Source organism: Plectropomus leopardus, chromosome 2, assembly GCF_026936395.1.
Source record: "Plectropomus leopardus strain MGB_pleo_1.0 chromosome 2, ASM2693639v1, whole genome shotgun sequence".
Lineage (NCBI taxonomy): Eukaryota > Metazoa > Chordata > Actinopteri > Perciformes > Serranidae > Plectropomus > Plectropomus leopardus.
Genome location: NC_142177.1, coordinates 3,601,424 through 3,626,569, shown reverse-complemented (window position 1 = coordinate 3,626,569; position 25,146 = coordinate 3,601,424). Strand labels below are relative to the sequence as shown.

Below are 25,146 nucleotides of genomic sequence, written 5' to 3'. Positions count from 1 at the left end.
CCATGTGTCTTTCCATGTTCTCAGAAGGCTCAGACTGTTCACAAATGCACCTCAAATGTACTTATTTTTAACTTTGATTTGCTTTTTTAATGGACATAATAAGTGTCATCATAGTTTTAGTGCAGTTTAAGATCTTTACGATCTGGAGACATACTGTGTTGATTAGGATCAGAAACAACTGCTCTGCATTCTGCATCTCATTTACTTGAGGTCACTGATAACATTTCAGAGCATGGTTTCCACACCTTCTTAAACATCAAATTCAAGGACTATTTGAGGACATTCATGGCCTATTCCCTTCAAATTTAAGGACCTATCACAACATAGTTTGAGACATGGATCAAGATTAAATGTTGTTATCACAGATAGCAGTGAGGCTTAAAGTGTGCAGCCCAGTTGCCAGAGGAAAACATTGGCATTATATGTCTCTGCAAACCACGAATACATTACATTTTTATATATTTTATACACATTGTATTAACGTTTTGAATGGGACGTAATATGTTGTTGCATTCATGTGCTCCTCACAAATATTGTATTTACAAGTCACAAGCATATGAACGGCCCTCCAAAGTCGTAATTACGAGTGGGAAATTGGTAAATTTTGATGATGCTTGTGAAGTTGTGGTGTTTGCATGACATTTCAGGGAAGTACAAATGGCTGAAAGCACAGAAACAGTGTCAACAACTAACGATAAAATGATATATTTTGTTATTTTGTTCACACTAGCAAGCTACTTTTAGTACCTGCACATTTTAATATATGCATCAGCTGTAGCAGTTAAGCAAACTTTTAAATGTAAAGCATGCCAGGCGAGTGTCCTAACATTGCATTATTTTATAACATGAGTTGCCAACTCGACATCATAAATGCATAAACATGGCAGGCAAAAGTCAATGTTTGGTCAGTGGTAAGCACTGTGCTTCCGGCAGCCTTTTAGGCAGTAAATGTGGGTGTTTATTGTCAACTGTGGCTATTTTTCCAGCGGCTGTTAATCCTCCAAAGATGGGTGTTCTTTAGTGACATGCTTTTTGTGCCGTTTTAACTCTCCCAACGTGGGTGTTTTTAGGGATCTGCCGCTGTGTTTCCTGCTGGGATAGTGGCATGAAAAGCAGTTGAGTTTTTGAGATATTGCTGCTTTTCCAGCAGGAATTGTACCAGCAAAACTGGGTTTTTCTTCAGCCAAAATTTGATCTTTTCCTAACCATAACCAAGTGGGTTTTGTGCCTAAACCTAACCACATGTTAATCACAGCATTGCTGTAGCCACCAAACATTGGTATTTCTCAGCGGTCTGTCATTGTGTGGATAGTGCCACAAACAGTGATTGTTTTTTACTGTGACATTTCCATTTCCAACTGGAATTGTGCCCCAAAACCGAATATTTAATACAAACCATATTTTCCTAACCATAACCAACTGCTTTTTAGGCCTAAACCTTACCATTTGTTAACCACAGCACTGTCAAAACATAAATAAACCTGACATTTCAGCATATCTGCTAGATAATAACCTACAAATGTAACCACGGTTGCAGAAACGTACAATGCCAACATTTATTCTGCTGAATGAGTTGCAATGTGTGACTATTTGTTGTGTTACTGTGAAAGGAAAAAATACCTAAAGGACTTCTTTTTTTCCTATCCTTTCACTAAATATATCAAGTCAAGAACTTTCAGTGACCCATGTCTGTATGTCTATTTTCAAAACTTTTAATGCCTTTTCCCCTCAAATTCAAAAATGTTTAAAGATTGTAATGACCCATGGGAACTCTGTCAGAAATTCTGGCAGCTGTCAAAGAACGTGTGTTCTTTCAGACTGTACTAAAAGCTTTCAGTGAATATTGGAAGTAACTTTCACAATACATACCTTATCAAAGTCATTCCTGATTCAGATTCCCAGGGACAGAAGACAAACACCTTACTGGTGCAGATGGGATCCTTTGTACATCATCATCTTGTGTGTGAGCTTGGGAGCGAATAATGAGATGTTGGTTCTGAGTTGTTGACTTGTGCTGATCACTCTGGGAACTGATGTGTTTGCTGCGACTCATTTTGGTCCTGAAAAGCACTCACTGTGTGTCTCTTCTCTCTCTCTTCTCCTGTGCAACCCTGTGTGTTTGTTCATGTTTGTGTGTGTCTGTGTGTGTGTGTGTCCTGTCTCCAGCCTACATAGACCAGGTGGACATAGCCACACAGGGCTGGTTTATTGGTCTGATGTGTGCCATCGCCCTCATCATACTGATCCTCCTCATCGTCTGCTTCATCAAGAGGAGTCGCGGGGGCAAATACCCAGGTAAGACCTGACGCTGAGGCTTTGACACCCATTGAAGGACCAACATCATCATCAACATCGATAAAGCAGCAAAGTATTTAAGTATTTAATGATAGCTATACACAACAGAATAAGCAATTTAAATAAATTTTGGTTTTGGTAATTTAAATTAATATGACACTGTTACACTCTGATCTGTCAAATGTCCCATAGGGATGAGCACAGTCACCATTTTTTGTTTCTGTTTAACCGGATTTGTATCCATATATGTATTAGAAACATATGGCTTTAAAGCAGAAGCAAGTGGAACCTAAGCAGAAGTTTTTATTTTATTGACTTATTTATTTTTATTTATTTCGAACATGGAAAAAATTTTGAAAAAATATTATGCAAACAAGAGGACAGACAAATAAAAATAATATTTATAGACAAAAAAAAAAAACATGAAGCAAAAGAAATGGTCAAACACACGATGACTCTTTAAAAAAGGAGTGAGAAGAAGTACAAAGCCTGAGACTGATATGGGTTGATCACATATTTCTTGTGTTTACAGAACACTGCCAGAATTGGGCTGTAGATCATTTTTGATCACAGGAGTAAAAGACTGAACACAGCCACCAAAATAAGGAGCTTCCTTCGTCATGAGTATGAATATGAAAAGTACTCAGTGTGCATTTGTGAATTTTATACAGCACTGAATCTATTTATTACTCCCCAAAAAATACTGAAATGCACATAAAAAAAGTATTTTCCTTGTTCAGAGAAATATTTAAACAGCCTTCGTGCAATATTATTGCTGATCTACAGTATGTGATAATTTAATGGTTTGGAACGACAGATTTCGGAGTGGTGTTAATGTTTTGCAGTTTCTATAACATCTAGGTGGTGGTTGCATGACTGGTTTCGCAAAATATCTGGGTAGGTGTTAAAGTGTGATGCTGTGAAAATTAAGAACTAACACCCAGCTAAAACAAATAAGGATTATAACACAAGACTAACAGACAGAAAAAGACGAATGTGAAGTTCACGCATACACCGGGAGTGAAATATCTGACTACTTACAAGCCTTACAAACCCAACCCAGTGTCATATAACTGCTACTTAAACAGGCTTTTAAGCCTCTTAAAACTTGCACTGTTTCTAATGCATACCACGATATACTGCATATTAACTCTTTGAAACCTGAGCAAATTGGCTTGATTTCTTTCAAAAACACAGGAAGATGGAGCAACAACAGAAGAAATGACCCAAAAATAAGTATAAAAAAAAGGAGAATAAACTTTAAAGACATGTAAAAAAAACACACAAAAAAGTTTAAAATTAAAAATAAAATGAAAAGAGAGAAAGGAGAAGCTTGATGTGGCCAGACAGAGTTATAGAGGAAAAGACAGGCTCAGGCAGGTTTCCAAAAACAAGACAGACTTCCTAGAATCTTGACAAAAACTGATCAAGATTAAAGCCACAGTGTTACCACTTAAGGGTTCACAGCAAACTGGCGAAGACTGGAGAGGAAGGCTGGGCTTAAATCAGGTAGCTGGCAATCAGAGAAATGATCAGCACACACACACACACACACACACACACACACACACACACACACACACACAGATGGGGATAACAAACTGGGGACAAACATTTAACAAGAAGGGAGGGGAAAACACTGGAGAAAGAGGGAGAAACAGACAAAGTACTGTAGAACTTAACAGTAATGTTAAAACTTTATATTTAAACAATGCTGTGGTTAACAGGTAGTTGAGTTGAAGCATAAAAAATCCTTGGGTATGGTTAAGATATAATTATGTTTTGGCTTTAAAATACAGGGGGGCATGATCACTGGTGGAAAAACAGTGACCAGTTGCTAAAAAAGGTTTTTCCACGCATTAATTTATTTGTGACGGCCCTCCATGACCAAAACATCTGCTGCCAGAATACTGAATTTACATTTCACGAGCTGGACTGTTCACTCGGTTAGAATACATACACTATTTGGTTATTGATTGCACCACAGAGCAGAGCTACTCTGGGCACAGACAGAGCTGCAGAATGTCAGGCAAAGTGAAAATGAAACCATCAACAGTCACTGTGCTGGGTCTGTTTGCTTGCACTCCCTCTGCAGCAGCTGCTTCCCTCATCCATTGATCTGATCAGATTAGATCAGATCACATCAGTTCAGAACACACTGACAGATCAATTACTCAACGAGCAGGGAACGTTCCCACAACATTGGCTAATGTACCTACAGGTTGCAATACTGTTTTAAAGCAAACATTTTGATGTTCAAAGAACTTTTTAAGGATCTTTATCATTTCAAATAATATATAATAAGATATATAATAACAAATAATAATAATAATGAGAGGTGATAAATCATAGAATGTTCCCACAATGTTACATGAGAACAAAGGAAGAACATTTTCAAAGCAACATTTAGACGTTATTGAGGCCTGAGAATACACACCATTTTTTAAAAATGAAAATGTAATGTAATGTGATGTGTTAACAACAAAAAAAAATTAACACATCCAAATTTAGATAGAGGACACAAAGTGATAAAAAAAAGTTATACATAGAGGATAAAAAAAAAATAAATAAAGAAAAAGTTTGCTTTTAGACAACACCAATGTTTGGTACTTAAAGGCTGCCAGAAACAGCGGCAGGGTGCTAAAAAACATCACTGTTTGATGGCTAAAAAACTGCTGAAGGTTTTTTTTTGTTGTTGTTTGTTGGTCTTGATTATTGGTCCACAGGCTTGTAGGCATTTTGCATAGAATAAACTATCCCCCATCTTCTCCAAGTGACTCAGAAACTTTGATACATTTGAAACATACAAATGCAGTATGGGATTGGGACACAGTGTTAGTTAACAGTTTAATCAATGAAGGCTGAGGACAAAATATGTGGAACTAAATGACCAGATAAAGACTAACAGAGGATTTTGTGTTAAAGCTAACCCCAGAAACCCCTCAACATGTGGATGGTTTTGTGTCTCAAATCTAACCATAAGATTAGTGGAGCTCTCGGCAAAATGCTAAAAAAATAATTATTTTGTTCTTCTTTCCACAGTCCGTGACAAAAAAGATCTTCCCTTGGACCCAGTAGATCAGAAAGATCAGGATGGATCCTTTGATTACCAGTAAGTATATATCACAGTCTGAATGCCATCTGCACCACCCACATCAGAGACTAGCTTTGTCTGAACGCTGACCTTCGAGACGATTTCAAGTTTATTTGAAGTGGTCGAGAGAATTTGTGGTAATCGTTGAATGTATTGTTACGTCTCATCGTGTGCACTGTATGAAAAATACAAGTTGCCAACCGGTGATCCTGAGATACAGCTGCAGTAAAGAACATGTTAATCTTTTAAAAACATTTTTTTAAGATTGTGACAAGTAAAAAATAATATTTCAATTCAAGCTGCACTGTAAACTCACAAGCTGATCCCACTATTAGTTTTAATTTACATTTATTTCATAACTAATTGTTGAGTTTACTTAAATTTCTGTTTCTATTTACTTAGTTTTCGGAAGTTTTTGCAATTTAAAAATAAGGAATGAATTAACTTTCTCTTTGAAAAAAAGATTTAGTGTGAATATTTCTAGGTTGTTTTTTGGGGGGATGTTTTGGGGTTTAAAGTGGATTTGTTTAATTTTGTTTGTTTTGTACAAGCACTGGCCTTGTCTCAGGATGCTCAGAATGGCATTTTTTAAAAATGACAATAATCCTGAGAGCGAATCATTCTTTGTTGTGCTTATTTTATTATAAAACACATTCAGTTTCCTAAATGCTACGAGCAAACGCAAAAGTCCAGTTAAATCGGACTAACTTGGTTTACTTAAGTTACTATCAAATAATGATTTAATAATGATAATGATTTAATTTTAATTCATTTCACTTGTCATTTTTAAGTTCAATTCATGAAATAAAGCAAGTACACAACATTTTGAGTAAACATAAATAGATACAAAGTAAACATAATGTCAGAATAGTTAAATTTACTTATGTTTCTGTTTTTTTAAAGTCGGATCAATTTGTCATGTGATTTTACAGTGTATAGCAGTGTTGCAGTGCACTGCAAAGAATCGCTTTGTGACTGAACACAAAATAATCTCTGAAACCATTATATCCTTAAAAAACGTCACAACATCCTTCTATTTATGCCACTGCAGTGAATCATAGATCTCCCTTTGATGAATAAAACCTCACTTTGGATATTCAAATGATGTCCATTTTCAGCTTTTCCTAGTTATTGTCGAGGATATGAGATCTTTTAATGATTGCAGAGAGAATTTGCACAAAGACATTGATGCCAGATGCACCATTATCACCAGCATGTCATACAAGCACAGAGGAGGGTTTTCAGATTAGATCAGATGAGACAATGCTTGGATTATGAAGGAGTTTTAGGGTGCAGAGGTGCCAGCCCTTGATTGATCGATTAGTCCTCCAGGTGTGCTTACAGCTAATAGTGAATCATAGTGAATGGGGCTCCCTGCGATAATGCAGATACATCTGAAAAGACTTAACAAAAAAGGATCAGAGAGGAAAACTTTTCAGTAAAACTAAGCAGTGCTAATGAAATATAAATAAAGATTATGTTACTGCACTGTCTATTTCTCTCCTAAAATGTTTTCGGAAACATATTTAACACCCTGTGTAGCTGGAATAGTGAGAGATGGTGAACATGAAGTGAGCGCCATACTGCTTCCTGCACAGTGAGGCTGAAAAAACAGAATTCAAATGATGAAACTCAGCAGCACTGACCAAATATAAACCAAGATTCTGTTACAGAGTAAAATGTTTTTAGAAAGATGCTGTTTAATTGTAATATGAGATCCGGCCGGCCGTCATTGTTTCCCATGGACCAGTCTACATTATGTCACACAACAGTGGGAGTGTTTTTAAGTCTTGTACGGCGCATTGCATTCTGGTACTTCTAGGTTTTCTCCCTCTTTAGCAAAAGCATCCTTTTTCTCTGGTCATGACGTACCAATTTCAAAAGTATTTGCGTCTTTCTGTTGCAGAGACAGAAAGACGCATGATGACTCTCTGTATATTGTTGAAATACTTCTTTAACTACTATTCCGATGAAGTGTGGTTGTTTGTTGTTTCCTTTGCTTCTGGCTTTTCTGGTAAGCTTAAAAAAACATAAATGAAAATGTAGGTGTGGACACAGCTATTTGACAAATTTCAGATTTCTCTGCATTAGTATGGATAAATGTTTTCTTTCTCAACCAGAACCATGCCGTCCCTCTAGCCAACATTAAAAGTGCCATCATAACCAACAACATCAATGTAAATGCAGTGGGCTTCTATGACAATAGCTAAACATATACAGTGGCCTTCATTTCTGTGATGTGAGGATATAATGGCTTTTCTGTACAATGTGAGTGTATATGGTATGTGTTGGTTAAGTGATGTGTCCTTTGCTCCTTCCAGGTCCCACTGATCTCTGTGGCTTCTTTCTTCTTCATGAAGAATGAGCTTGTCTTTTCTGTGTCTGTCCACTTTGACTAAAAACATGTTGGATTTAACCTAGACACACATATTCTAACTCAGCTGTGTGAGAGTGGCACTAAAACTGTCTTTAGCTAACTGTTGGAAACACTCTAGAATGAGAAAAGGATCCTGTACATCTTGTACAGTATTCAGACCATCATAGCCCAAGCACTAGGGTATGTCCAGCTCATTCTCATTCCGAAGTCATCATATACCATCACTTTGTCAATGATTTCGGCGTCAGTATGGTATGATATGCTACCGGGTGGCGACAGTTTGTAACCTGGCCAGATGGAACCTTTCGCGGATGGCATCTGGCACAGCAGTATGATACACAGACAGGTGTTCTGTTACTGACATTCCTGTTGGTTTGCGGCATCCCAGAACATCAACAGCAGACACAGGAGGATACCTTAAGCATTATAGAGTGCCCCAGGGATGACTTTTTTCTATAGGCTAAACTGGAAACTAATGTCGCCCTGGTTACCACATAAAAAGCTATTAGGTACTAAGGTACTACACTACCCTGATGTTGCCACCGATATGAGACTGCAGAGCCGTGTTTGGCATGGTTTGGCTTGATTTATTATCAGTTTCTTAGCAACTGACTTTTTAAGACACAAAAGCTTCAAAGTTCACAAGTTGGGGTATGCACATGTTTTATGTAGAACAAAATGTAAAATTCTCTTAAGCTTGAGTTAACTACAGACCTTATTTCAGGCTTTGAACCAAAAACCCATTCAAAACACCTATTGACTCTAAGACAAGGGGAGCTAAAAACAAAGTTCCTGGCTTTAGAACTCATTCCTGGGGTTTTCTATGTGTGGACTCGTCCTCTGACAAAGCGGCGATATATGACGACTTGGGAGGAGCATGTGTTAGAATGTGTTATTATCAAGAAGCTCTGCTTTGGTGTGACTTGTTTTTGCTAAAAGTACAAGATTACAGTCTTTGATTGATGCAGCAGTGCCTCTGATGGCATTGAAATTCAACAGATGATCTACATGAGTGTCCAGGGTAATTTCAAAAGAGGTGCTATCAGCATTTATTATCAGGTACTGTGCTGTTGTGCTAAAGACTGTGTGATTAATCCATCTCTCCAGTGTGTGAGATCCTGTTTTGTTTTTCAATCAATAATGAGTCTAACATTAATATCCAACACCTCCATCACAGTCAAGGTCACTGCTTTAGTGATTCTGACCCAGACTCCATCTCTGGTGCTAATCCACTCAGCTCTCAGCTCTGTGTACGTGTGTTTGTGTGCATGCGAGGACTTACATGCATGTATCATGTGGGGCTTCCTTCCTCTCTCTTGCTGTCTCCCCTGTTTCCTCACGTCTCGTCCATCTCTTTCCCCCACGCTGAAATGGGTCGTCTGTCCCTGACAGGAACGAAAACGAGAACAGGTACTTTGGTTTCGGCACGGCATCTCTCTTGGCCTGTGCATGTCGGGGGTAGATGTTTCCCCTGAGCTGGGGAGAGCGTGCTGCTGGATAAAGCGTAGCTTATTTGGAGAGACCAAACAGGACAATGTGCCTGTTTAATGCATTGCTGGCTCTTTGGTCAGTCGGCAAAGAGTGCACACATTTCATTCATGATGTAAGCAACATCAGTCCAGTTGGCCTGCATTAGTTTTTAAAGCACTGTTTGAACAATTTGATAGAGAGAGGACACATCATAGACAGTAGCTAACACCATAGTGATTAAATCTGATTATCAGAGAGATGGACAGGATGCAGCCGAGTGCCAGGCTTTGCTTCTTTTATGGGTGTCAAACAGCCAATCCAATAATCAGCCAAACGATCTAACCTTAAGACCTGTTCATTTGATTACATGGCCTGCAAAGCATGCAAAGCATTCTGCATCCATGATGATCACATGACATCTAACAGGCCATTTACACGGCAAAGGTTCTTGCATGAAATGTCAAACTTTTGTTGCGGTTTAGCCTTTTGTTCACACAACAATGGCATTTTGGGTTTTCAGAGTGCCACCCCTTCTGTCTTGATGTAATGATGACGTCACGACTGAACCGTGCCGTGTAAACAGCCCCTTCAACTCAAACTCGGACATACTCCATAATAACAGATGAATCCCAGAATATCCTCCATTGCCAATATTCTGCTTTTAAATTGTATACTTGGTTCATAGAAAATAACTACGCAGTAATTCACAGGATTATCTTTCAGGTAAGTTTCATTATCTCTCAGGACACAACAGAGCAGCTACTGAGGCTGTTCAGGGCTGAGTAAATGTTCAGACCTAAATTTAAAATGCCTCTGGTTAATTACAGCCCTGGTTCAACCCTAAGCTCTTATAGAACCAAATTAGCGGCCAAACCTCAATTTAAACTCACAGGCCATGGTCCCCTGCCACAAAGTAAAAACACATCTCCGTTAATCTTTGCCTGTGTTTTTCTGTTATCCCGAGTAGCATATGGATCAGTCTGTGCCAAAAGAGCTTGTGTAAAACTTCCCTGTAAATATAAAAAACAAAGAAGTGTCCCACCCCCCAAAACCACATTGAGCTCTTCACGGATCAGCTGTTCAGGCAATACAAGCAGATGTGATCCCAGAAAGCAGCGAACAGTATTGGAGGTCTTGCGATTTTTTGTTCCAGCTAAGGCACCAACATGTTTTTCACCCTTCTAGAGGTTAATTGCATTGTTTTTCCTCCGCCGGCTGACATTTAAAAAGCATCCGCCACCAGGTGCATGGGGCGAGAGATGGCAAGGGAAATCAATTTGAGTTGTGGTGAGGGCAGGGAGGCAGGACGATCTATGTTTGGCACACTTTGACACCCTTAAGGAACCGATTAAAGCAACAAACAACTGGAGAACAGTTGGAGGACAAAGGATTGAACAAACACTTAGGAGATGCAAACAAAAAAAATTATGACCTCGGATCCACGAATCTTTGAAAGCAGAAATTGCTTCAAAGTGAAAACATCAAGAATAACATTCTGTTTCTTCTTCGCATAGCCTCTCCTGTTCCTCCATCTTGTTTTGCATTATGTCATCTTTCAGAAGATTTAACCGTTTTAGTATGCAGGATAATAGTTAAACATTACACTGTAGGGAAAACAGTTTAACTTTTCTGCATGAAAACCACAAGATTTAATAGTGTATTTGTAAAAGATGAATCCATTTTATTACAACTTGGGTCTTTATTTTTGACAATGTCTTTCCCCCAAAACAACACCAAAGGTTTTTTGTACAAGCAGCTTATCATGACTGACATTTATTTCTTCAAGGCAGTGAAAGAAAGAAAGTAGGTGACATAGTATAAAGTAACACAAAGTCCCTGTTTTTTGACATATAGTAAGTCAAGTAACATGACAAACGTACTTACTTTAAACTAAACCATGTTTCTTTTTTCCCACCATCAGGGGCACTAATGTAGAAACTTCTTATGTGTTTGATATTAGAGGGTAGAAACAAATGACATTTGTGGTTGTATGGGTTGGAGGACTTTTTTTTTAAGTTGGCCATCAATACTGTCCAAACCAAGTTAATTACTGTGATCTGGAAATGCAGTAGCATTGCTTAAGAGTCTGATGGGTGAAGAAACACAAGCACTTAGATAATCATACAGGTTGTAAACAAGCCAAATGTAGAAATGTAGAAAGGAGAAATTCAATATGAACAGTAAGAATGTCCATCAGATTTTATAGATCTGCTAGCTGCTTCATCTTAGACCTGTCTTACCCACTGTAGAGTATTTGTGTGTGCACAGCTTTCCTGTGTATTTAAGTATTACAATTGCCGTTCCAGTTGAGCTCACTTTCAGTTTTACCTACTCATGAAGTGGTTTATATAAACTTTTTTCTTGTTTGCAACCTAACCCTCTTGCCAGACAAGAACAGTGGTATTGTACGACTGGACAGCGTAAATTACAAGGTGTGAATTTGTCTATTGTGTACTAATTTGGACACTGAGCTGTGACAATGATTGTCTACTGCTTGTATTTCCTGCCCTGTCAAACTTCACTGTTGTAACGAACCCATATTTCCATATCTCAGCAATTAGTGACTTTGGTGTTATTATAACTATGGCCAAAAATGAGACCTGAGTTGTAACAAAGTAGAATTAAATTGCCCCAACACATGCTATGCTGCCTTTTTTTCTCATAAGGACAGAAAAAGGAACTGATTTCTTTTATTGGAAGCTCAAACTTTTATTTCATTTATGTCATTAGGGTTATAATGATTTAAATGCATTTCCTTCCACTCGTAGCAAAGATATATACATGCTAATGTTGTGATGTTGTGTGCATCTCCCTTTTCAGTATCTGTGTATTCTGCATGTCTGGTTGTCCATCTGTGTCATGACTGTCTTTCTGTTCTACCCCCTCCCACTTTATGTCTTTGTCCTATGTCTCTTTTGGGATTTATTTTCCTCATTGGTCCAAAGGTCTCTTGAAAGGTATGAAAGAAGAGTCTCCATCTGAGTCCTCTTGATCCTGCTCTAAGATAATCTCATATTTTGTTGCTCATTTGCAGTGCTTTTTAAAGGATTAATGTCTGTTTCCAATTTATTAACACCCTAATGAATTTTAAATAAAAAGCTTTTCAAAGCATGGATAATCCAATATTGGATCAAATTAAACCTATACAATGTCCCCAAATACAAATCTGTCGAGTTAAGCAGCAGTCAGAACTGACTTCTTGACTCTACAGTTATGTTAATTGTGTAATTTTCATGAGATTTCATAAACACTGCAGATGGGCAAGAATATGTTTTGTTATGCTAGAGGGTTATCTGAGACACTCATTTTCTAAGTTACTTTCCCCACCTTTGCTCCTCTACTCTAAAAAAGTCACCCTAATCAGATAATTGAATCATTCCCAGCTCTGCCCTCTTTCATTCGGAAGACATTTTGAAGTCACTGAAATAAAAGGCTCCTTCTTAAAGCCCGCCGGTTCACTGAGACTGGTGGTGCAGTACGGTCAACAAATGAAAGCAAGCTTGGCATATGTGGCCGGGGCATGCAGTTTGAAAAAGGCTCTGCCTCTTGGCTACATTTATTTAATTAACTGGAAGAGATGTAATCTTGAAGCGTTTCAGTGGCACTGGAGCATAGAGAAAGATGTCCTTCTGATCTACTCCTGGCACACTCAAAGGATATTGTAGCACAGAGCCACTTTCTGTCTGCCAGCTGCTGTGCTGCTCACCTTGCTGCACACTGAATCGGATGCATCAACAAGTTAAGAGGACATCCGCATGATTCAACAACCTACAGGCCTTCTGGGCACTTTTAGTGATACTTTTCTCCGTTTACAAACACATTTACGGACATCAGCCAAAACATTATGATAGATGAAGTGAATAACAGTGAGGATGTCACCTGACATGCTCCGCCCCAATGCCAATACAGGCCAAGCACTCCCTTTATGTCAAGGGCGCTCCCTAATGGCAGTGGCTCCCCCAGCAGGACAATGTGTCATGTCACACTATAATAAATGCTCAGGAATGGCCAGAGGAACATGACAGAGAGCCTAAGGCATCCACTTGGCCTCCAAACTCCCCAAACCCCAATCTTATTGATTCTCGTAGTATGGCTAGTTCCCCTACTTCACAACGCACAGAAGTCAAAGAATTTGCCACCAATGCCCTGGTGCGAAACACCAACGGACATACCCCAGAGGTCCTGTGTCAATGCCTCGAAAGTTCAAAACCAAGTCTGATCCAAGGTGGCCAAACTCCCTAGATCCCAATCTGATTAAACTTTTGTGGGGCGTGCTAGTACCCCAGAGGTACCTCCAATCCACAGTTAGGCCCCTGTGAATTTGACTCGATGCTAAACTGTCTAGGCATGGACACAAGACCTTTGGGGGGTGTCATTTGCTGTCTGGCACAAGGGCGTTAGCAGGAGATTCTTTGAGTCCTGTTGGTTGTAAGGTATGGTACCAGCACGTACTAAGTGATTGGCATCTGGGGAGTTTGTAATCTGTGTAGACACCTTGAGTTCTATGTCATGTTCATCAAGACATTCCTGAACAGCCATCAAGGAGTGCCATTGCCACTGATTTGAGTGGTTGGAGCACATCAAATGGCATCCACCTGAATGCCAGAACCCAAGGTTTTCCAGCAGAAAATTGTATTGTAACATGATTCAGTGGTATTCACTTCACCTGTTAGTGGTTTTAATGTTCTGGCTGATCTGTGTATGCTGTCTGCAGTCTGTAAGTATTTGGACAGTGATACATATTTTCTGTATTTCTATATATACGGTTGCTTTTGTCATTTGACTCATTATCATACAGCCAAAGCTGCTACAAAGTGAACTCAACAGGGATTTTCTTGACTGGCTAACATTCTAATCGATGATATTATGACAACCTTTCTCTCATGTTTATCCACTTCATGCTCATCTTCCACTCTCCATCTTCTCATCTCTTCACTGTGTTACACGTCAGCATGTGTTCTGAAAACGTTCATTGTTTCAATATCTCTGCTTCACTCACTGTCTCTTGCTCTACTATGAAAGATGTTTTTTGTGGATTGATGAAACACATTCTGGATTTTGGGTTCAATCAGAGTCGAATTTGATATGAACTGTGACAGACTTTGATTGTGCTGCATCTGCCGTGGTCCCTTTGTTCTTTTGATTATTAATGTGTATGGTTTCTAAAATGTACCAGGTGATGTCTGTGGTTCTCAAAGTGTTTCAGCATGGAGCATGATGATTCTGAGAAGCTACAGTGTCGATTCTGTCTCCTCCAAGGGAATCTGAATACATAATGTTTGATAACCTTGAAATACAACACAGACCTAAGCGGAGAAGAGAAATCAAACAGAAAAATATCTCACTTTTGCATCCTTTGAGTGCATTTCCTGCTGTTATGCTACCGGCTTGATCTGAGATAAGAAAGCTAGCCTGTAGCTCTTTCCTTCTGTGCATGAAGTTCTCTTCCCCCTAAAAGCAGAGTTAGGAGACATGCAGCCATGCTCTAAACTGAAATCAAGCACAGCTCCACGAATGAGGTGCGATGGAGCTTTGGTGCTTAGATCTCAGGTCAGAACATGGCCAACATTTGGCATGTGTATGCAAATGTCTTATTTGAATTTTTGAGGACAGTATTTATCTCTTTTAACAGCCCCTGTCTCCTAACAAAGACTTTGTTTACTCATTTGCCTTTCCAATACTTTCATGTGGGTAATATTTTTTTGCCAGTCTAGGACGTGTGACAGATAATTTATGCACTGTGCTATGACAGAGCATAGGCTGTATAAATCATGGATGTAGCTACCGTGACATCGCTCATTGGTTTGGAGACTGCTGTTTTGAAGCCTCGAGTACGGCATTTCGGCCGTCATCATCGTTTAGAGCCAGAGAAGCAGTTCCATGTAGAAACTATTTCCTCTCTACCAACCTATACCTGCCAACTGTATCACTGCGTAGAAGGACGTACAGATCTACTCATGGACAAGAGGCTCGTTTCTGTGACATTGCAAAACGTAAATATTAACAGCGTCCTCCTTGGCTTAGCCATAATGTTAGCCTGCTCATTGGACTAGCTTCTTTTTTGGCACTTTCTTATAAAGCATACATGTGCAAATTAATTTTATATGAATAGAAATTTTAGGAGACAGGGTTGCTTTTAAAACATAGAGGCGAATACTGTATAGTGTTCTGCAAAATCCACTTTTAGCTAAATCAGTAAGCATCTTTGGTATAAAAAACAATGCAGCAATCTTTTCAAAGAGTAGGTTTGGATTTTCTTAAGTCTATCTTGATCCAGTACTCACATGCCTCAAGTTTGTTGAGAGAGTTGTAATTGTTTCTTCTGCCCGATAGGTTGGGATGCAATTTTATTGAAGCACAACGAAACTGTAAAATAAGAATGTTTGTTATATAACTCATGTACATAATTTCACAATGTTACATTAACATAAGAAACTTAGTGTCATGTAAGACACAAACAGCGGTCTCCTGGATCAAAGTCTTGTCTTTGTTTGATCCATCCATCAACTGAGACCAGCTGCAAACAGTGATTCTGTCAAATACTAAGTGAACTGACTTCCTCTCTTGCTCCTGTCATAATTCCTACAGCCTCCAGAGCAGCAGTACTCAACTTGCTTTGCTTGGGCACCACTTTTTGCAAAATAAGAGGGGGGTGAGGGGCCAGTCGCAGCAGCCCCAAACATATTTTAAGAATTTTGGGGCGTTTTGTTAGGATTTGAGGATGTTTGTAGGATTTTATGACATTTCTAGAATTTTGCACAGTTTTGGAATTTTAGGACATTTCTATGATTTTAGAATGTTTTCAGGATTTCAGGTGGTTTTAAGGATTTTAGGACATTTGTAGGATTTTAGAATATTTCAAGGGTTTAAGGACATTAGGGGCTTAGCTAAGACCTTTGTCTGTGCGTGTGGGGGATCCTTCACTGGCACAAATTCTATTTTGATGCTGTTTTGTGCACTCTGGCACCTTATGTATACTATAAGTACAAAAACAATACTCAGTGTGAATCACTTTATTTTTATTGTGAAGAAAATGGTTGGGGTCCACCGAGCATCCCATCGGGGGCTAGATTTAGCTCATGGGCTTTAAGTTGAGTATCACTGCTGTAGAGGTTGCCGCCTACACCAAATGTAAATATGGGTAGTACCAATTTGCTCGTTCAAACAACTTGTGGTGTCATTTTTTTGTGAGGAGGACTTCTCAAACCATCTCATGGCCAGTATGATTAGGAGGAATAAATACAGAGAAGTCTTCAAAATGGCAAATAGCATGTGAGTACTGTATTCATATGGAATTGAAATTATTCAAACCTATTCTTTAAGGAATATATGGAAAAGAAATGAATCCAGAAAATCCAAATTCTAGTCTGACTAGACCTAAATGACCTGAACATTTGGTTACTTCACCAAGAGTTAGAAAAACATAAAGTTAACATCATTTCTTTACCTGCAATCGCTATAACCTTTCACTTCCCCCTTTTAACCAACGCCGACAGGGTCCCAAACTACTGAACTGCTGCCACTGTCTAACAACATCCTGCTCTCATTTTAACCTTTAACTCTTTATTCCCTTTTGCAGCAGCGATGAGGACAACAAGCCTCTCCAGGGCAGCCAAACGTCGCTAGATGGCAATGTGAAGGAAAGCGACGACAGTCTGGTGGACTATGGCGAAGGCGGCGATGGCCAGTTCAACGAGGACGGCTCTTTCATTGGCCAGTACACGGTGAAGAAGGACAAGGACGAAACGGAGGGCAATGAGAGCTCTGAGGCCACCTCGCCTGTCAATGCCATCTACTCGCTGGCGTAGCGTCGTAGCAGCACACGGGGGAATGCGGTGGTACCCTCGGATTTGAGAGCGTTACGACAAACCACGACACAACACACCGGACACAAACACACACATGAATATATTAATATATGAAACACATTAAGGAAAGCAGCGGGGCCTGTCTGGAGACTGTGTAGGCTCTCCTCTGCAGATACAGTAACAGGGGAACACAGGAGTGGAATTAGACCACAAGCCTTTATTTTAGTTTCCAGCTCTGAGAAATTGGCCCACTGGAGGTGACGTTTGGACAAAGAGGACAGTGCTGGTTTTCCTCTGCGCTCTGCCTGCCCTTACACAGACTTGAAGTGTGCCTTCGGGGCAGCTTTCAGCACTTGGAGGCATCACCAGGCGTTCTTTAGAGATTTTTCTTTGGTTTCTGCTCCGAACATTTTCAGTGTCCCTGCTCTCCCTTCTGATAACGCCCCTCAACCCTCTGTGTAGCATCCCAATAAAGTACACACAAGAGGTCCCTTAAACACACACACACACACACACACACACACACACACTGGCCCCGTCCTGTAACATATCAGCTTCTAACCATCAAACTCAACAGGATGCCGGCAGATATGTTTATCATATTGATATTTACGCAGTGAAAGATTTTAGTTTTTCCACAGCTGGTAGATGAGTCATTGAACCGTACTGAGTGCTGTATACAGTCGTGGCACACATTTTAGTGCCCCGCAAAACTATGCACTGTCACCTCCTCCATACCATGTTGGGTTTAATCTGGTTAGGAAAAGTACACATTTTCTTTTTTTTTTACCACTTGCAGGCTCAATCACATGCTTTTATTCACTTTGCCTTGTATGATGTGGTAGACATGTTCTTCTTACCTCTAATCCAATGTTGTAGTGAAGATGTTCAAAATGGCCACCAAGAGAAACACTATTTTGGCCACAAGCACCAAGCTCTGCTACAGTATGTTGTTAATGAGTCCGTTATTTTTTATTTATTTATTTTTTTTAAAAAGACAAATCTTATTTTGGAGCATGATAGTAACTTAGTGAAAGAGAAATGGAAGGCAACAGAGAGGAACATTAGTTTTGCTTGAGTAACACCAGTAGACCACAACCCAGAGAATTTCCTAGTTAGCATGCAGGCTAATGCTGCATTCATGTCAAATTGTAAGAACAGTTTGTTGGCAGTTTTACTTTGTTGCTGTTAAGCTTCCATGCTTCTTTTGGGTTTGGTTTCTTATTTGTTAGACACACGAAAAAGCGAGTAGAACTTTTGAAAGTGTGTCTTATACCAAACCAGGCATTGCAACGTCAAGCCAACATCACATAATGTGACCCCTCCAGGATGTTTGTGGTGCTGCAATCACAACAATTAATGCAAATACAGCCAATCCCTGTGAACGTTGCTTTATAAAAAAAAAAAAAAAAAAAAAAAAAAAAAAAAACTCTTCAAAAATTTGGCAATAACGACAGAGTTTAGTTGTTTTGTTGTTATGAAAATATGATGAGTAGGAATGAGATCAGAGAGTGCTGTTAAGCTGTGCTAACCAGGCAGAGATCTTGGTGATCAGTTTTTGCCCTGCCACAGCTTGTCCCCTATTAAGAAATATTTCCCCCAATAATTATTCTGCAAAAAAACCCCACATAAATTCAACAAAACTTGCATTGCATTTTTTAGAAAAGAAAAGCTGCTGTGGAATCAGGTACTTTGTGCAGCAATAATCCCAAAAAAACAGCAAAATCCTGGAGGGACTGATAAATACGTACAACAAAGGAACATTTTTTGAATAATTAAAGTTTTTTAATGGATATATATCCCTCTAGACTAACCACATTGTATTTTCTCAATTGTGACACTAAAATTCTGGAAGTCTGGGGTCCCAGCCCCAAAGCTCTTGAATACTTTTTATCTCCCGTAAGCTGAGATGTGTAATGTTTTTAAGTTGGAAGCTAATATCTATGTTCTTTTGCATGGGACATGAATGCAGCACAAGAGGATGGGATCCTTAGGGTGCGTTCAGACTACATTTCTGCCTCATTTTTTACACAAATTTCACCTCTAGATTTTTTTTTCTGCAGTCCATGTTTATTTGCCTTAAACAGCTAACATACAGTCGTTAGTTGTCAGATAGTTAGTGACATACGCACCGACCTCCAGTTCTTTCTGTTACCTTCTTCCAGACCTCTCTCAGATGTTGTATATTGATTAAAATGGACTCATGAAGCCTCAGAACAGGCAAAAAGTTTCACTTAAGTTGAAACAGTTTCAACTCACATGGACACATCTTTGGCTCAGTTCATTAATGTATGTGCTCTCATGTCTTTGCATTGACTTTATATGCACTCGCACCGCCTCGAAAACTCTCTGTCTCGAGTCTGAACCCACTTCTACTGAGTGATCTACACCTCTCTCCCTTCCTCTAGTTTTTATAAACTCAATTTGTTAATCATTACAGATGAAAAAAAAGAGTTAGGGTCGCATAGAATACTTGAATTAAATGACAGCATGAAAATATATACATTCAATTCACAGTCACCTTGAAAGGAAGCGTATCAGCTTACTTTTTAGTTTTCGCAGAGGAAGCAAAGAAAAAAAGAAAACTGTTTGAGTAACAGGACAGGTTTTTAGGAGTATGAATGCTCAGTATTTCACATGTCCTGCAACCATATTTGTCACGTAATCATTCTGTTAGCAGACTGATGGACTGACAGTCAATTCTTGATTTTATACTAAATGTTCACTGAGTGCTCATTTGTTTGCCCACATCACTTTGGCACTCATACTGTTGTTACCTGCTAATCATCAGCACTATTAAGCCCTCCGATGCTAAATCAAAAAGATCTGTACTGCAGTTAGCGACTGGAGTTCACATTGTATTTCAAATATTTATTTTATATTTCTATTTATTACATTATGTGGATAGTATTAATATTAGTCCTTAATTTAATAATTGTTATATACACATTTTTGACCAACTTATTTTGTTGTCTTACATCAGAAATAGCCGGGATAAAGATGTTTCCAGAATCTGTTATTGTTCATCACGACAAGCATTAAACACAACAGTATGTTCAAGGTATTTGTGATATTTGTAGCAGCTGGCTTTCTGCTGAAAACAAACCAACAACAACAAAATAACTGTCACGGTACATACAAAAAGCTCATGTTTATCTGTCCATTGTGCTGCTCTTCTCGTACTCATGTTGTATTACAATTACTCTGTGTTGTCATTCAGATTTATGTAACATTACCTTTCCACCACAGAGAAAATTAATATTGTTGCTTATTATTTATTTGACATATATTCTGTACATGTAGGTCCTGAAAAAAAAGTCTTATATTTGTAAATATTTAAAAGTTGATTTCCCCAGAAAAATGCTTTATCCGAAAAGGAAACAAAAAGTCACAAATCTGTATCCACCAAGCAAATGCGACAGGTGCATCTTTAGTCTGTCCTGCACCTTTGTAATGTAGCTTTGACTAACATTTGCACTCTGAAAAAAGTAACAAGAATCATCCTTCACTCTCTATTGCCCTTTGCTTTGACATTGTAATATACTGACTGCAGTGAGTCCATCAGTCACTTGTTTGATGATGGTTTGGATTCTATATTGTGAAAGAGGAACACGTTAGATTCTCTAAGATGTAAATAAGATGTAAAGTGCTCCTGCGATTTGTAGCATTGTCGCACACAAACTGCTAGTAGGCCTAAAAAACATGCATTCGCTGTGGTATTGGAACAAACTCCCTTGTTATACATTTGTCATCTCTCTGTCACGTAACATGTCAATTGTTGCAAAGCTAGTTTCATTTCACAACCTGATCACCAGAATAAAATGTTGGAATTGTACATTTCTGCAAACCATGGATAGGCAACATTTGTCACTGTATCCTCATATAACAGTTTGTATGGTATCCCACAAATTAGTGCCCCACATATGACATTATGTACTCAAAGTAAAGTTACTGTGGTCATGTTTAAGAAAAAGAAAATAGTGACGATGTATCTTAAAATGAGTCAAAGTTCAACAATTTCATACTGGGTAAGTTCCAGGGCATCCGTCTTTACTCCCATCAGCGCATTGGTAACATGATAGTGGCCTTTACAAGTATGTGACTTATACACAAGCAACTGGCTCATGAGCATGTGGAATATGTACAAATTAGGTCTGGGCGGTATGTTATATTTCATACCTTCATACCTTCCTGGAATGTCATTGGGGTATATGGTATATTGCATAATAAGTGTGTGGTGCTAATTAAAATTTCTCTCGGTCACAGAAGTCACTATAAAACACACTTCACTGAAACCCAACTGAAATGAAATAAAACTCATCCAGACCATCTTGGTTAAAAACCCTACTTGGTTATATGTAGAAAAAGATCATTTTGGGGCTTAAAAACTATGGTCTTTGTAGCGCAATCACAGCCTGAGAAACCATCAGTGTCTCAGTGAAAAACAACTGCTTTCCACAGCCCAAACCCCCCTCAAAAAAAATCGACAGGTTACTTAAATCACCCACATTTTGTGGCTACAAAGCTGCTTTTTTTTTTTTCGAAGGTTACGAAAAGTGGTCTACAGCTTGCCAGGTGTCACGCTATCCACCATCCCCTCCGCCTTCTGATAACAAAGTCAGCTCTTCTCCTATGTTATTTTAGAAGCATTCATATGATACATATGAAATGCACAAATGTTACATATTTGGGGTTTGCAGAAAGGTACAATTCTAACATTTTCATCTGGTAACAGGGCTGCTTTCAGGGGCCACCTGAGAGGACTAAGGTTGTATCTTCTCCACCTCCACAAATGAGGTCAAGCCTCACACAGATCAAATAATCAAGCCCAAATTTGGTTCCAGAAAGTTGACCCTTAAACATTTAGAAAACATTGTAAACATTATGTTACATGATGGTAATGTCTTTGGAATTGGTAAAAGAAGTGGTAATAAAATGGAATAAGGGTAAGATGAGATTAATACACTGACAAACACTGTGTCAGGTGACTAGGCGAATGCATTTAAAAAGATCTGTAATGCGCCAGCAATCATTATTTCCATCCTGTAAATATATTAACAAGATAATCAACAATAAAAGTGATACTTTGCTGTTTTTCAACCAGGTCTGTGCCACAGCAATGAAGGGAGAGTGTTCAGATGAACGGTATTAAGGTGCCTCCTGCCTGTGTTGTGAGCAAAAGTATGGATTTTGGCTTTTGGACAGGTGGGGAGCTCTAATAGCAACCAGTGCCGCCAGTAAGTGTGCTGGGCTTTGAAGTCAATTTTCATAGTGGCCTAATAGCAGTCCTGCAAATTTCCAGCGTCCGTTGCATGATGCCATTGCAACCAAAAATACTTTTCCCCCTTGACTTACATTGGGAAAAAGACATCTGTAAATTAGTAGATATATTTTTTCTGAGCGAACCCCTGCAAAATGACTTGATTCACTATGGAGATTTAATCCATTTAGTCCAGTAACATTTGGAAAGTCTAAAAGAGCTGCGAGGTTCAATGATTTCATTCCCATTCAAGCTAGCAGAGTGCTAAACCTGTTGTTAGTTGCTCTGCTGTGCTGAGTTGCGCTTGGCCATGCTCTGCTGTGCAAGTCCATAGTGCGCCCACTCTGTGTGCCCAATGATGCAAAATAGCGCTGATCAACCGGGTCATTTAAAATGCTACAGCTGAACCATTTCGACTTCATCCACCACCGAGCAACTCTTATAAAAATAAACAGGCCCCCGCTACGAGTGCTGATACATCCATCTCCCCTACCCCTGTTCATCTGTATGGGTTGAAAATCTGCAAAGTATTCCTTTAAACATGTGACTGGTTGGCAAACAAGTGACCAAATTTGGGCAAAAGAAGGGTGCAGGGTGATCGATTCTGCCATTCTGGCATTTTCATTTAGCAGATTTCAAAAGTCCTTAAAATGGAACACAGTATGTCCCAGTGACAGGCGACCACTTTTTAAACAGATGAAAACATTGGCTTGGTATTTCACACCTCTTTAAAAATCCCAAAACCAACCTCTGTGTCACCACTTCCCTCTTCCAAAAACTCATGGTCCTTCTGGTCTTTCTGTAGAAACTCAAAGCAATACCCTCTTTCCTGTGAATCAGTTGGGTGTTTTCTCTGATGCCACTGTGTTACAGTGTGTTCACTTGGTGACCACAGGGGGCTGTTAGTTTGAGCACTGAGCACAGACATCTAGACATGAACAGGAGACTGCAGCTGAAAAAGAAGAATACAGGAAGAAAACGCACTGAGAGATCAAACATTGTAATGTTGGAACGTATACTTTCACACCGGACTCGTTGGAAGCCGTTTCTTCCAGATGTGGTCTTGTAACCTGCACCTCCCTCTTCCCACATGGTCTTTCCCCTTCCTCCCAAATGGATCACAGCGGGGTAATGTTGTAAACTGGCTATATAACAAAGAAAAGAGAATTATGCGTATTTGCTGACACACAGTGCTTCTTTTTTGTCCTTTTCTTGGTGCACGTTGACTCTCTTTTTTTCCGTCTGCATCGTCTCAGCTCACCTCTAATGGGGAAAAAAGAAAATGTCAGTATACAGTTTTATACTGCTCTGTGTTTCTCTTCATTTCAAAAATGCTGCAAAGTGTAGAATTTTACTGGTGCACATGCAAGATTTGCAACTGGGTTTTTTCAACGATTGATCACATGCTGTTTGGCTTTTTTTATTGTTATGAATTCTCATATTAGCATCTTCTTGTTTTTACCATGTGTATCAGAGCAGCTCGTCAAAGTCTTGCTTCGACACGCAAAAATAACAGCTTTTGTAAGGTACATACTCAACAGAAAATGGCATAAATATATTCACCATGTATGCGTGTATGATGAGATGTTGCAACTTCTGCTAGCGACGCCTTCTTTATAGTAAAGCTATCTCCTTTTCTCTACCTCCTGACGGCTGGTCTCTCTGTTCATCTCTGAGCTGCTCACGATTTCAGAATTGAGGCAACATCTTTGGACCCAGATAATATGTCTTTAATGTATTGTCTAAAGTGCATGACGCAAGTACTTTTAGAGCTCGTCCAACAACTTTTGTAAGATAAACAGCGCATAACCTGGGTGCAAACTCATGTGGAAAGTGCAAAGAGGTAATTATTATGTACATTAATTAGCCCTTTGAAACCTGGACTGACATCACTTTTACTAAGTATTTGAATGTTAGAACCCTTAGCAAACTGGTGTAATTTTTTTCAAAATGTTTGAGAAAAAGCAATTAGCAACTTGGTAAGAAATGTTCCACAAACGGCAAGAAATTACTAGATTTTGAAAAAGCTAGGAAAAAAGACAAAAGGTCCACTGAGGCCCCACACATTTTTTACTGTAAAGCTTCAGCATGTAACACTGCACCACTGTTCCACTACTTTAAACCAACATTCCATCTTAAAATGTATTTTAGTGGAGAGGAAAGGATTGGAGCATGCTGATCAATTTACATCCATTAAAAGGATTGTTTACTTTAATTGACAGGTGTCTCAGCCTATAACATGATATTAGCATTGCCTCTATAAATAATGGAGGTAGCTACGTACATTGATTTCACAGACTGGTTTGTGGACTGCTGTGTTGAAGCCTCAATTTTGGCATTAGAGCCATTGCTATCTTGTTTTTTTTGGAGCCAGAAATGACCATATTTGGACGAGAGGTTAGAGCTGTGGTGGAGCGAGGGGATGGATCTGACTCACAGGCTGTAGGGAAGAATCACAGACAGCCTGTCAGTCAAGCACCCCCGCCCTTAAATATGTGTAACTTTGGGGCACCCAGTAGCACATCTGCTAGAGTGAGCGCCCATGTCCAAAGGTTATGTCAGCCACAGGTTCAATTCCAGCCTGCAGCCCTTTGCTGCATGTCATCCCCTCTGTCTCCCCCTTTCATTCTGAAGCTGTCCTATAATTATAAAGGCAAAAAGGCGGAAAAATATCCTTTAAAAATTAAGTGGAACTGTCAGCCTTAATAAAATGTAAAAAGGTGAGTTTTTATAGAAATCTACTTCGCTGTGCAGTCGTCATTAATGTTGAAATTAGCTATAGAGACCAAAACCTTTTTTGTACCAAACTGGGTTTTTTCTGCAATAAAGTTGGACATTTTAA

At 39.1% G+C, this 25,146-nt stretch overlaps 1 protein-coding gene across 22 annotated transcripts in view; it reads left to right on the top strand.

Moving 5' to 3' along the window:
• Positions 1-23,946, top strand: part of nfasca (neurofascin homolog (chicken) a) — a 181,898-nt gene extending 157,952 nt beyond the window's left edge. For 10 of the 22 annotated variants that reach the window (XM_088083090.1, XM_088083086.1, XM_088083083.1 and 7 more), the window contains 5 exons: positions 2,167-2,295; positions 3,157-3,192; positions 5,338-5,407; positions 9,135-9,176; positions 16,816-23,946. In XM_088083090.1, the coding sequence (XP_087939216.1) occupies positions 2,167-2,295; positions 3,157-3,192; positions 5,338-5,407; positions 9,135-9,176; positions 16,816-17,044 (506 nt within the window). In that variant the 3' untranslated portion in view covers positions 17,045-23,946. Of the gene's footprint in view, positions 1-2,166; positions 2,296-3,156; positions 3,193-5,337; positions 5,408-7,710; positions 9,177-12,181; positions 12,194-16,815 lie in introns of all 22 variants that reach the window. The other 12 variants (XM_088083103.1, XM_088083169.1, XM_088083165.1 and 9 more) reach the window with 9 other exon arrangements.
• The last annotated feature ends 1,200 nt before the right edge of the window (positions 23,947-25,146 follow it).